This window comes from Oncorhynchus mykiss, chromosome 11, assembly GCF_057628025.1.
Source record: "Oncorhynchus mykiss isolate SJ-2025 chromosome 11, ASM5762802v1, whole genome shotgun sequence".
NCBI lineage: Eukaryota > Metazoa > Chordata > Actinopteri > Salmoniformes > Salmonidae > Oncorhynchus > Oncorhynchus mykiss.
In genome coordinates, this window is record NC_143032.1 from 27,333,205 (window position 1) to 27,347,500 (window position 14,296).

At 47.5% G+C, this 14,296-nt stretch overlaps 1 protein-coding gene across 4 annotated transcripts in view; it reads right to left on the reverse strand.

Annotated features, from left to right (window-relative positions):
- mpp7a (MAGUK p55 scaffold protein 7a) overlaps positions 1-14,296 on the reverse strand; it is a 304,718-nt gene that overhangs the window by 105,381 nt on the left and 185,041 nt on the right. For all 4 annotated transcript variants that reach the window (XM_036935252.2, XM_036935250.2, XM_090189801.1 and 1 more), the window contains 3 exons: positions 2,990-3,071; positions 2,109-2,194; positions 1,131-1,205 (listed from right to left, as the gene is read on the reverse strand). In XM_036935252.2, the coding sequence (XP_036791147.2) occupies positions 1,131-1,205; positions 2,109-2,194; positions 2,990-3,071 (243 nt within the window). The remainder of the gene's footprint in view (positions 1-1,130; positions 1,206-2,108; positions 2,195-2,989; positions 3,072-14,296) is intronic.

Genomic DNA, 14,296 nt, shown 5'->3' on the forward strand with positions numbered 1-14,296 from the left:
GTTGGGGAGTAGTGAACTAACTACATGTAGCTTGCTGACAGTGTTGGGGAGTAGTGAACTAACTACATGTAGCTTGCTGACAGTGTTGGGGAGTAGTGAACTAACTACATGTAGCTTGCTGACAGTGTTGGGGAGTAGTGAACTAACTACATGTAGCTTGCTGACAGTGTTGGGGAGTAGTGAACTAACTACATGTAGCTTGCTGACAGTGTTGGGGAGTAGTGAACTAACTACATGTAGCTTGCTGACAGTGTTGGGGAGTAGTGAACTAACTACATGTAGCTTGCTGACAGTGTTGGGGAGTAGTGAACTAACTACATGTAGCTTGCTGACAGTGTTGGGGAGTAGTGAACTAACTACATGTAGCTTGCTGACAGTGTTGGGGAGTAGTGAACTAACTACATGTAGCTTGCTGACAGTGTTGGGGAGTAGTGAACTAACTACATGTAGCTTGCTGACAGTGTTGGGGAGTAGTGAACTAACTACATGTAGCTTGCTGACAGTGTTGGGGAGTAGTGAACTAACTACATGTAGCTTGCTGACAGTGTTGGGGAGTAGTGAACTAACTACATGTAGCTTGCTGACAGTGTTGGGGAGTAGTGAACTAACTACATGTAGCTTGCTGACAGTGTTGGGGAGTAGTGAACTAACTACATGTAGCTTGCTGACAGTGTTGGGGAGTAGTGAACTAACTACATGTAGCTTGCTGACAGTGTTGGGGAGTAGTGAACTAACTACATGTAGCTTGCTGACAGTGTTGGGGAGTAGTGAACTAACTACATATGGTATGTTTTTTCATGAAGTAGTATGGATGTCGTGAAATCATTTTTCAAAGTCATGCGAGTTGAATGAATTCAATTTTTCTTAGGGGTTGATTTAGCGTAGCTTAACTTCTTTCAGTGTGAAGTAATTGGTAGTTTGCTAAACTACATTCTCAGAGTAGGTCCCCAACACTGATCTAAGATCAGTTTTGTCTTTTAAATCATAATGAATAAGATGGGGGACCTGATCCTAGATCAACACTGAGATACTCTGAAAGTCTTTGTGAATATGGGGCCCAGCACTAGAGGCAGTGAGCAGTGTAACCCGATCAGCATAATGAATACGGCAGGACAGCAGCAGGACCTTACCTTCTGCTCCTTGCTTGGCATCTCCTCTTTGATGGCTGGTATTAATTTAAACGTAATGGCCCCTTGGGACTGGGACTGAAACACAGACAACCGAGAGAGGGAGAGAGAGAGAGAGAGAGAAGAGCGGGAGAGAAAGAGAGCGATATAGAGAGAAAGAGAGGGAGGGAGAAAAAGGGGGGGTAATTAAGTTTCATTGTAAATAACTCAAAACCCAATAAGCCTCATCCAATGAGAAAGCTTTAACCTGAGGAACAGTTTACTTTTCAACAATTAGGAGAGAATGACTGCTGGGGGAGCGGAGGGAAGAGGAGAGGATGACTGCTGGGGGAGCGGAGGGAAGAGGAGAGGATGACTGCTGGGGGAGCGGAGGGAAGAGGAGAGGATGACTGCTGGGGGGGCGGAGGAAAGAGGAGAGGATGACTACTGGGGGAGCGGAGGGAAGAGGAGAGGATGACTGCTGGGGGAGCGGAGGGGAGAGGAGAGGAGAGCTGCCAAGAGGATTCTGGTCCTAAAGCAACCACTGCTTTTAACAGGTCCCAGTCTACCAATTCCAAACCATCTTTCTCTTTCCTCTCCATCTCTAACCAGAGCTGATCTGAGGACTGTGGCGGTGTGTGTGTGTGTGTTTGGAGCGACTACAAAGCCCCCTACAGGGACCCCTCCCTGCCTGTCTCTTCCAAGGGGAGTATGTGGCCCAACATACCCCAAACAGAGGCTGTTCCTGGGCCTGCTGGTACAGCCAGAGTTTAGCTTAGCTGTCAACACAGATGAATCATAGGGACATGGCCGCCCAGTGAGGATGAGTTAGGAGGAGAGAGTCCTGCCACTACAAACAAGACTGTAAATCTCTATAGCTGCGGGGCCCCGGCACCGAAACACAACTATAAACAGCAGGTCAATGATAACATACACACACAAGCATGGACTAAAACACACACAGACAGACACGCACACACACCGACAGACACGCACACACACCAGAATGTGGATGATTTCATCTGGCTTCTTGTCATCCACAGGAACCCCGTTCACTTCCCTCAGCACGTCGCCTACATGGATCAGACCTGGGACAGGGACAAGACAGGGGAGAGAGAGGGAGGAAGAGAGAGAGGGAGGACGAGAGAGAGAGGAGAGCAAAATAGAGAAGACACGGACACAGAGACATAACACACACTGTACAGAGTGCACACAAACACAGCTATAGACACACAATAGAAAATACAGACCTACTAATAGAAATCCTTTGGAAGTTAATATCAGACTAAACAATAAGTGTCCACTGCATTTTAAACTGAGTATAATGAATGTGTGAGGTTGTATTGCTTTAGTAACACACACAGCTTGGGGGGGGGGGGTGGGCAGGTTGTTCACCTGGCTCTTCTTCAGGCTGGTATTAGTGATTATTGGGCACGTATGCAGCAATACACTTTACAACAGAGAGAGAGAGAGAGAGACAGAGAGAGAGAGGGTGGAGAGAGAGAGGGTGGAGAGAGAGAGGGTGGAGAGAGAGTGGGTGGAGAGAGAGTGGGTGGAGAGAGAGAGGGTGGAGAGAGAGAGGGTGGAGAGAGATAGGGTGGAGAGAGAGAGTGGGTGGAGAGAGACAGAGGGTGGAGAGAGAGAGAGACAGAGAGAGAGAGGGTGGAGAGAGAGAGAGAGAGAGAGACAGAGAGAGAGAGAGAGAGAGAGAGAGGGTGGAGAGAGAGAGGGTAGAGAGAGAGGGTGGAGAGAGAGAGAGGGTGGAGAGAGTGGGTGGGTAGAGAGAGAGAGAGGAGAGAGGAGAGAGGAGAGAGAGAGATGGTGGGGAGAGAGAGAGTGGATGGGTGGTGAGAGAGAGGGAGAGAGAGACAAATATAACTAACCACTTCTGTCTGCTGCTCCACCTCTCATGATCCTGGCGATAAGGATGGCTCCTGTGTGCTCATCACGCTTTATTGTAGCTCCCTGCGTCAGACACACAAGGAACAGGTCAATAGATGAAGTATCATATGAAGGTTTATTTTTTGTTGTTCTTTTTATATTTTACCCCTTTTTCTCCCCAATTCTGTGGTATCCAACTGTCTCATCGCTGCAACTCCCGTACGGACTCGGGAGAGGCAAAGGTCGAGAGCCGTGTGTCCTCCGAAACACAACCCAAACAAGCCGCACTGCTTCTTGACACAATGCCCAACCCAGAAGCCAGCCGCACCAACGTGTCGGAGGAAACACCGTACACCTGGCGACCGTGTCAGAGTGCACTGTGCCCGGCTCGCCACAGGTGTCACTAGAGCGCGATGGGACAAGGACATCCCTGCCGGCCAAACCCTCCCCTAACCCGGACGACGCTGCGCCGCCCCATGGGTCTCCCGGTCGCGGCCGGCTGTGACAGAGCCTGGACTCGTACCCAGAGTCTCCAGTGGCACAGCTGGCCCTGAGATGCAGTGCCGTAGACCACTGCGCCACTCAGGAGGCCATCATATGGTGTTACACGTGTACCAATATCCAGAGATTCCATCATGAACGTCCAACAGACATTTTCTGGTCAACCATCACTTCCAACCTGCTACACCTCTCTATGATTTCCAATCCAAACCCCACTTCAATCAACCACTGGGGTGAATCCCCTTATTGGTTGACATGAACGCCACAGCACAGGCTGCACAGTACAGTCCAAACCTTACCCGGCATAGACATCCATCCCGGGACCATGTCTGTCTGGAAAAGTGAGGCCCTAGCAGATAGTTAACCTTCAGCCCTGTAGCATCAGCAGACATCCAGACACCGTCACCCTCTCTCTCTCTCTCTCTCTCTCTCTCTCTAGACACCCTGTGTTTTCACTGTCATCTTTATTGCCCCATAGCTGAGACCAGGACACAGAGGGCAGGGGGAGAGACATCCAGACACCGTCTCCCTCTCTCTCTCTCTCTCTCCAGACACCCTGTGTTTTCACTGTCATCTTTACTGCCCCATAGCTGAGACCAGGACACAGAGGGCAGGGGGAGAGACATCCAGACAGGATATAGAGGACAGAAGGGATGAGGTTTCAGTGCAGCCAGTGATGCGTTTACCAGGGCTTCTCTCTCTCCCTCTCTTCAGCCAGCCAGAGACAATGGGTCCAGGGTGTGCCAACAGCCAACCCGCCCTTCCACAAGCAACTTATCGGCAGAGTGCTGGATGGTGGACGGATGCTGGCACACAGCGAGACGAGAGACGGCGAAACCTTTTTCGATTCCCGGCCAAAGCATTGAGTGTCATCCCCGCCAGCCTATCCGACCGGACAGCGCCAGACGGGTAACGGCTCCGTAGACGTGTCGTCTAGGCACATAGTTACGAACTAGAAAGGAGTCATCCCTCGCTCCTCTCGTCTCTACCTGTTATTCACATCATCTACAAGACTGTTATTGTTTCTGTGAAAGAAGAGGCTCCTTTTTCTCCACGGTGTGTGAACTGTGCTTCGTTTCAAACTGTCCAACGAACTGCCATGTTGTTCTAACCAACTGCTACTAGGGCCTAGCCAGGGGGACTCAGAGACGTCAATGATGAGGCGGTGGCCAACCAAACGTCCTTCCGTTTCATTTTTCTTGGGCGACCTACCTAAATATAGTACCTCCATAGGTCCAACAGGCAGGAGTGTCATGGCTGACAAGAAGCGCAGAGAGATGACTGGTTTCTTCCACTAAATTACCACGTCACCCTCACCGTTTTCTCAACCTGTTCCCTCCTAAATGGTTTTCTCCCCCAATAATACTTTTTTCAAGGTCCTTTCCTCTGTGTGACGTTGAGTTAAGAAGACGAGATGGCGGCTGGTCTTGATGGAAAGAGCAGAGGCCCTTCCTTTAACATGGGGATAAGACCCTCCTCAGGTCAGAGATCTTCACAGCTTTTCCATTTCATCAAATAGTTTGTCCAATTATGGTAACGAGAGGTTTTGGTAGAAGGAAATCAGAGGAGGGGTGGAGAGGGCAGAACACTGTCAAACCCTGGTGTCAAGGTCACAGCAAACCCCTTACAGAGACTATAAACAGCTGAAACATGATGCAATAGGAGAGGGAGGGAGAGAGATGAGGAGGAAGGGGGCACCAGACAGAGAGAGGGCAGAGAGAGATGGAGAGATGGAGAGAGAAAGCAAACAGAGAGAGATACAGGTCTGTTTCATTTCCCAGAGCAGTGTCCAGACCGTATGGGGCGGAGGGTGGCAGCTCTCTGCTTTTCATCCAGTTGGGATGTTTTTGTCAGTGTGTTGTTGGCTAGGGGACTGTGATGGATGTTTTTGTCAGTGTGTTGTTGGCTGGGGGACTGTGATGGATGTTTTTGTCAGTGTGTTGTTGGCTGGGGGCCAGGAATGTGATGGATGTTTTTGTCAGTGTGTTGTTGGCTGGGGGACTGTGATGGATGTTTTTGTCAGTGTGTTGTTGGCTGGGGGTCAGGAATGTGATGGATGTTTTTGTCAGTGTGTTGTTGGCTCGGGGACTGTGATGGATGTTTTTGTCAGTGTGTTGTTGGCTGGGCGCCAGGAATGTGATGGATGTTTTTGTCAGTGTGTTGTTGGCTGGGGACTGTGATGATTGTTTTTGTCAGTGTGTTGTTGGCTGGGGGCCAGGAATGTGATCGATGTTTTTGTCAGTGTGTTGTTGGCTGGCGGTCAGGACTGTGATGGATGTTTTTGTCAGTGTGTTGTTGGCTGGGGGACAGGAATGTGATGGATGTTTTTGTCAGTGTGTTGTTGGCTGGGGGACTGTGATGGATGTTTTTGTCAGTGTGTTGTTGGCTGGGGGACAGGACTGTGATGGATGTTTTTGTCAGTGTGTTGTTGGCTGGGGGACTGTGATGGATGTTTTTGTCAGTGTGTTGTTGGCTGGGGGACTGTGATGGATGTTTTTGTCAGTGTGTTGTTGGCTGGGGGCCAGGAATGTGATGGATGTTTTTGTCAGTGTGTTGTTGGCTCGGGGACTGTGATGGATGTTTTTGTCAGTGTGTTGTTGGCTGGGGGACAGGACTGTGATGGATGTTTTTGTCAGTGTGTTGTTGGCTGGGGGACTGTGATGGATGTTTTTGTCAGTGTGTTGTTGGCTGGGGGCCAGGAATGTGATGGATGTTTTTGTCAGTGTGTTGTTGGCTCGGGGACTGTGATGGATGTTTTTGTCAGTGTGTTGTTGGCTGGGGGACTGTGATGGATGTTTTTGTCAGTGTGTTGTTGGCTGGGGGACTGTGATGGATGTTTTTTGTCAGTGTGTTGTTGGCTGGGGGACAGGACTGTGATGGATGTTTTTGTCAGTGTGTTGTTGGCTGGGGGCCAGGAATGTGATGGATGTTTTTGTCAGTGTGTTGTTGGCTCGGGGCCAGGACTGTGATGGATGTTTTTGTCAGTGTGTTGTTGGCTGGGGGACTGTGATGGATGTTTTTGTCAGTGTGTTGTTGGCTGGGGGCCAGGAATGTGATGGATGTTTTTGTCAGTGTGTTGTTGGCTCGGGGACTGTGATGGATGTTTTTGTCAGTGTGTTGTTGGCTGGGGGCCAGGACTGTGATGGATGTTTTTGTCAGTGTGTTGTTGGCTGGGGGACTGTAATGGATCGACAGCACTGACGCATAGCTCCTAATGAGCAAATACATAAACAGCCCTGAACCAAAAGAAGCTCTGGCTTCAAACACTGGGACGGGTGCATACAAGCGCACACCCACAAACACATAGAGTAGGGAATTCACTAGCCTGCATGGGGCCTCTCCTGAAGCTGCTAACCTGAGGATGGCTGCTCTATTCATTAACACAGACCCATCAGCACTCGCTGGCACATGGAAGCCATTTGGGAGAGTTGCGGACGAGCCAAGGAGAGTTTAACTCGAGCCAGGGAAACGGTGGTGCCCGGGGGTTACCTGAACGCAGGCCAGCCAAAGACTGACTAACAGTCAGACAGACATAGGCCTAGGCTGCATCCCAAATGGCACCCTATTCCCTATATAGTGCACTACCTTCGACCAGGACCCTATGGCATCTGGTTAAGTGTAGTGCACTATATAGGGAGTAGGGTGCCATTTGGGACACGACTAGACAGGCAGGAGGACTTAAGGGTTATGATTGATGTTGGACAATCACAAAGCCTGATGAATGAGCTACACTAGTAAGTAGAAGGGCCACCACTTAACCATCAAGTGACTGGCTAAACCTCGTCATTCTCACCAAATAGATAGCTTAGTTAGCCCAAGAGGAGGGAAACATAAGGAAGTGTCTCTTTTTGTGTGTATTTTGTTTCGCTTTTCGCCCCTCACCTCCCTAAGAGTCTTCCGACTCGGGGCGGAGGTCTAAAAATAGGCATTACTTATAAGAAGCGAGCGAGCCTCTCTCCGAAAAATGATATGTTGGAGAAGTTAGCGATGTGGAATCGTCCTGGTGGAATCAGCAGTGCTTTTAGGTCAATTACTCATCAGTAAGTAAGGTGATCCTCTGCTCTCCCCCTGATCAGCTCCATATGGGAACCTCTGCTCCGACCACTATTACTATATTTTGAACACATAAAATGTTTCTGATCGTTATTGTAGGCCCGGCCAAAACTCAATAGCTTAATCTCCGCGGTGTGATGAGAATTGGAGAAATATTCATCCATATCAGACTGTTAGTTATATTCTCTCTCCGAGGCTCTGTGAACGGCCGTATAAAACACACATGCAGAGCGAGACAAGGTTGCCGTATTAAGTACGTGATGACAAATGGCTCACACTTTACATATTCACTCAACTTTTAGAAAGAGGAAAGAGAGCGGGGCTTGGGGGGGGGACAATCTGGATTGCCTCACGGTATATAGGAGGCGAGCGTGCATTTCTGAGCGCGAACGAGAGGCAAGCGATATCTTCCAGGGCCTTTCAACATGCGCTGGAGCCACGATAGAGTGGGGCAGGGGCCAGGACAGTTACTGCTGCAGTAGGAGAGACCTCAGCCCTCTGCTCAACACACGTCAGTCAGGACCAGAGCCTACTGGCTGGCTTAGGTTTCAGGGGGCTGGTGGCTGTGGCCCAGGGCAGAGAGACTGAGGTAGGGGCCAGGACAGTTACTGCAGCTGCAGACATAGGGCTGGATGGCTGGGTGGGTCTTCAGGGGGGTAAATCATTATTGGGGATTAAGTATAGGTGCTGCAGTAGGAGAAGCAGCAGGAGAGGCTTCAGACCTTAGCACATCACACTGGGGCTGGGTGTCTGGCCCGGCCATGGTGGAGAAACAGAGGACAGAAGTCATCTTATCCAGCCCTAACCCTGCCTGGCTGGGGCTTCAGGGCATCTAGGGTATACGATTGGGGATTGGGAATAAGGGCTCGGGCCAGGGCCATAGGATCTGCTGGCTGGTTCTTCAGCGGTCTGGTATCTAGAGCTGGGATTGGGGCTCTGGCTGGAACAACAGGACTGGTGGTGTGGCTGGGGCTTCAGGAGTCTGGGTGTGTGGCCTGGTCATAGCGGAGAACCAGAGGGGATCCTCTTACCCCCCCCCCCTCAACCTGCCAGCAAAAACAAGCAGGCGTCTCCATTTCACACACACATCCCTCAGTCCGTAACGACCACTCATAACATTGTCTGAGCCTGTGGCATTCAACAAATATTATTTTTCCCTGCAAATTGAACGAGACAAGAAAAAACAAATGTGAGTGGTCGGGCCAGTGGGCGAGAACGTGTTTTGACATGATGTCACTTAACAGCAAATTGTAACGGCGACAATAAACTCTCACTTTGGCTCGGCAAGTCCGCTACCTGCCACCATGTTGACTGAAGTATTTAGGATATAAATACAAATGTAGTGGAAACCACATGCTAGCATTTTGCTCTCACCAGATGTTGACTGTGGAAAATAGAATCACAATGGAAACAAGGCCTCCTGGACATTAAAACGCAATTACCTCCAATCATATCTCTAAAAGTGTGCCATTCAGCCTTACGTCAGACAGATGGCATATCACCCCCATTACATATAGGACCATTCAGAAACAGAGCCAACTGAGCATTTATGAGGCCTTGCATACTTAATCCCAGAGAGGAAATACAACGCATCGTCTGAAAAACTAAATGAATGAAAGAAAGTAAAGTGATACTCAGGTAATACAGTAATGAATGTATGTGGTCATGATTGAGAAATTAACTTTGTAATTCACTGTGGTACTCCTACATTATAATACAGAGCAGTAGATCATTCACTGTGGTTCTCCTACAATATAATACAGAGCAGTAGATCATTCACTGTGGTTCTCCTACAATATAATACAGAGCAGTAGATCATTCACTGTGGTTCTCCTACAATATAATACAGAGCAGTAGATCATTCACTGTGGTTCTCCTACAATATAATACAGAGCAGTAGATCATTCACTGTGGTACTCCTACATTATAATACAGAGCAGTAGATCATTCACTGTGGTTCTCCTACAATATAATACAGAGCAGTAGATCATTCACTGTGGTTCTCCTACAATATAATACAGAGCAGTAGATCATTCACTGTGGTACTCCTACATTATAATACAGAGCAGTAGATCATTCACTGTGGTACTCCTACATTATAATACAGAGCAGGAGGTCCTTCACTGTGGTACTCCTACATTATAATACAGAGCAGTAGATCATTCACTGTGGTCCTCCTACATTATAATACAGAGCAGTAGATCATTCACTGTGGTTCTCCTACAATATAATACAGAGCAGTAGATCATTCACTGTGGTACTCCTACATTATAATACAGAGCAGTAGATCATTCACTGTGGTACTCCTACATTATAATACAGAGCAGTAGATCATTCACTGTGGTACTCCTACATTATAATACAGAGCAGGAGATCATTCACTGTGGTACTCCTACATTATAATACAGAGCAGGAGATCATTCACTGTGGTACTCCTACATTATAATACAGAGCAGTAGATCATTCACTGTGGTCCTCCTACATTATAATACAGAGCAGGAGGTCATTCACTGTGGTACTCCTACATTATAATACAGAGCAGTAGATCATTCACTGTGGTACTCCTACATTATAATACAGAGCAGTAGATCATTCACTGTGGTACTCCTACATTATAATACAGAGCAGTAGATCATTCACTGTGGTACTCCTACATTATAATACAGAGCAGTAGATCATTCACTGTGGTACTCCTACATTATAATACAGAGCAGGAGGTCATTCACTGTGGTACTCCTACATTATAATACAGAGCAGTAGATCATTCACTGTGGTACTCCTACATTATAATACAGAGCAGTAGATCATTCACTGTGGTACTCCTACATTATAATACAGAGCAGTAGATCATTCACTGTGGTACTCCTACATTATAATACAGAGCAGGAGATCATTCACTGTGGTACTCCTACATTATAATACAGAGCAGTAGATCATTCACTGTGGTACTCCTACATTATAATACAGAGCAGTAGATCATTCACTGTGGTACTCCTACATTATAATACAGAGCAGGAGGTCATTCACTGTGGTACTCCTACATTATAATACAGAGCAGTAGATAATTCACTGTGGTACTCCTACATTATAATACAGAGCAGGAGGTCATTCACTGTGGTACTCCTACATTATAATACAGAGCAGTAGATCATTCACTGTGGTACTCCTACATTATAATACAGAGCAGTAGATCATTCACTGTGGTACTCCTACATTATAATACAGAGCAGTAGATAATTCACTGTGGTACTCCTACATTATAATACAGAGCAGTAGATAATTCACTGTGGTACTCCTACATTATAATACAGAGCAGGAGGTCATTCACTGTGGTACTCCTACATTATAATACAGAGCAGTAGATCATTCACTGTGGTACTCCTACATTATAATACAGAGCAGGAGGTCATTCACTGTGGTACTCCTACATTATAATACAGAGCAGTAGATAATTCACTGTGGTACTCCTACATTATAATACAGAGCAGGAGGTCATTCACTGTGGTACTCCTACATTATAATACAGAGCAGTAGATCATTCACTGTGGTACTCCTACATTATAATACAGAGCAGTAGATCATTCACTGTGGTACTCCTACATTATAATACAGAGCAGTAGATCATTCACTGTGGTACTCCTACATTATAATACAGAGCAGTAGATCATTCACTGTGGTACTCCTACATTATAATACAGAGCAGTAGATAATTCCATCCTCTCTGGGTGACCTGTTGCATGCTTCTACACTGGTTTTATTAAATCACTTGTGATTACAACTAATAATAACCTACGCAGAGAAACTCGGGCTAAAATGTCCTCTTTTATTTCCTTAACCCTGCTCTTGACCTGGGAGTGCAATTAACAGGTATTATGAGAAAATGGAAAATTGCAGGTCATTATCATGATAATTCCAGGGAGGAGTCGGACCTGCCAGATAGTCTGTGTTGGAGTCTGTCCTGGGAAAGACGGCTTTCAGTTCATTTGTCTTACCCTCCTCCTCCCCATCCACAGATTGTTAATGTTAGATAGAGTCATTACACTCTCTGAGAAAACCTATTGGAGCAGACGCACCTCAGCATTTCAGCTGTTCAAGTTGAGTCTGAATCCAGGTTTCACAGTGTGTGAGAGTCAGCATGCTCTGCGGGTTGCTATTTCTGTCCTGAGGTGTGTGTGTGTGTGTGAGAGACAGTTATCGTGTCCCTCTCACTCTGAGATTGTTTAGTGTTTTCTTCTGAAATTCTCCCGCCAGGAAAACATCACTTTCACATGTCACCTCTCATCTCCATACGTTGCCTGGGAAACCCCAGAGAGAGGTCGCCTGGAGCGCCGCACAGGGACAGGCAACAACGCGCACATTCACCACCACACCTCCCGCTCTCGTAACGCCGCGCGGACGGGACACTGACGCACGGGGCTTGGAAGAGGCTTTGGGGAGAGGAAAGCAACCAGATATTATACAAACAAGATGGGAAAGAGTGTTCAAGAGGCCTGAAACACTTCTAGGCGTTTAAGATTACCGATGATAGGGAACGCTTTCAGTGAGCCTTGAGATCTATATGGTAATGCGGTTTCTGTGATGTAGGGAGATCTGAGGCTGTGTGTGGATCACTCTCCAGACTGGCATGAGCTAGGTCTGATCACATCATAAGACACACAGAGAGAAGTGACCTTGACCTCTACAGCTGACATGTGGTGTGTCTGGCTTTCTATCAAACACTCAACCAGCCACATAAATCACCCAATCAGATGAAGTTACAATTTAAAAAAATGATGTTGATATGAAAGTGAAATGAAAGTTAATAGGTTGGGGTACTTGGTTAGAAAGAATGAGTCAAAACTGAAAGTACAGATCTGAAATCTCAGATCCAGTCTACAGTGAGTGGGGACACACACAAACTACTGTTACAAGTTCCAAATGTAATAGGCTTTGTGTAAAAGAGAGGAGGGCGCGTGCTCTACCACCATGGAAGCAAACACTCCATCCACTTTCCACTGCCAGTTATAAAGAAATACACGTACAAGTGATCAAATCCAATAGCATCATCAAACCAGAACGGCCCAGACGTTTCCTCATGTTTTACACTCTAGAACATTCTAGAACAATCCATCTTCCTCACAGAGCTCCAAACCCACAGCTAATCCATCAAATGAAAGATGCATGGGTTTTAAAGCACACGGCTCGATCTGTAAAACACTAACATGTGTCCCGCCTGCCTCCCATAATATAATCTAATGCTCCATTAATCTCAGTGTCGTTACCAACGACTTGATTGTCACACGCTAATGGAAACAGACAACAAAGGGAACATCCTCATACCTCGTTTTAAACGGCTTCAGTGTCATTATGTACGCCTTTCATTGACTAAATAGTTGAAATTAACAAAAGCTTGTCTCAAAATACATTTTGTACGTATTTGTTGTGCACCGCAGTCTCCAAGCCAAAGGTATTAAGAGTCTATTGCGAGGCAGACAGAGAGAGAGAGAGAGAGAGACACAGGCCCGAGAGCGAGAGAGAGAGAGAAAGAGAGAGAGAGAGAGAGCGAGAGAGGGCCGAGAGAGAGAGAGAGAGAGGCCCGAGAGAGAGAGAGAGGCCCGAGAGAGAGAGAGAGAGAGAGAGAGAGAGAGAGAGAGAGAGAGAGAGAGAGGCCCGAGAGAGAGAGAGGCCCGAGAGAGAGAGAGGCCCGAGAGAGAGAGAGAGGCCCGAGAGAGAGAGAGAGGCCCGAGAGAGAGAGAGAGGCCCGAGAGAGAGAGAGAGGCCCGAGAGAGAGAGAGAGAGAGAGAGAGAGAGAGAGAGAGAGAGAGAGAGAGAGAGAGAGAGATGGGGGGGGATGACATCTTGAGTATCTGAGTCTCTGCACATGTTTACAGACTGACTGAGAGTCAAATGACGAAGAGATGAGACAGGCGGAGGGATCCAACAGCTCTCATGGTGCCAGAATGGTGAAGTGAAGGCTGAAGCCCAGATGGAAAATCATAGTCTGCCTTTTGACATACCAATATCTGATTGTGATGCCAGTCATTCTCTGGTTCCTTCCTGGAAGAACAGAATGTCATGTGTGCAGTAAGGTCTGATCGGCAGCAATCTAAAGCAGTAGGGGTGATCGAAACGCTCAGCAAAAATCAACATAGTTCAGGATTTCAGGATTCTTAACGAGGAGCCCAGCTGATCCAGTGAGAGTGGGTGGTCAGGAGTTGCATTGATTAGGTACAGGGCAGAGCCAACTGGAATGGCCGGTCACTGACATACCTAGACATTCACGCAGGAGATGATGTCCACAGTATGGAGGGTGTTTTCCATCGAGTTGCACCCACCATGGCACGGTCACTCTTGATGGGAAAACCCATCCACTCACGCAAGGAGAGAGACAGAGAGACAGAGAGACAGAGAGAGAGAGAGAGAGAGAGAGAGAGACATTGATCCTGTCGGGTTCCTGGCTGGGTGTTTTGACAGCTCCTAATGATGCCTAACAAACTGGGAATGGAGGGTCGAGTGTCTGGAGGTTTGGACGGCTGGGCCGAGTGAGGGGCATGATGGAAATATGTGCGTTCCAAATGGGACCCTATTCCCTATATTCTGACCAAAGGACAACAGAGAGAGAGAGAAATAGGGAAGAGTCAGACAGACAGAGACAAAATGGAGAGAAAGAGAGAGACAGCAGAGAAAGGTGAAGAGGAGTGATATAGTGGTGTAGAGATGAAGGGATTCAGAAGAGAGGGGCACAGAGAGAACAGAGGAGAGTGAGCCATAAAAAA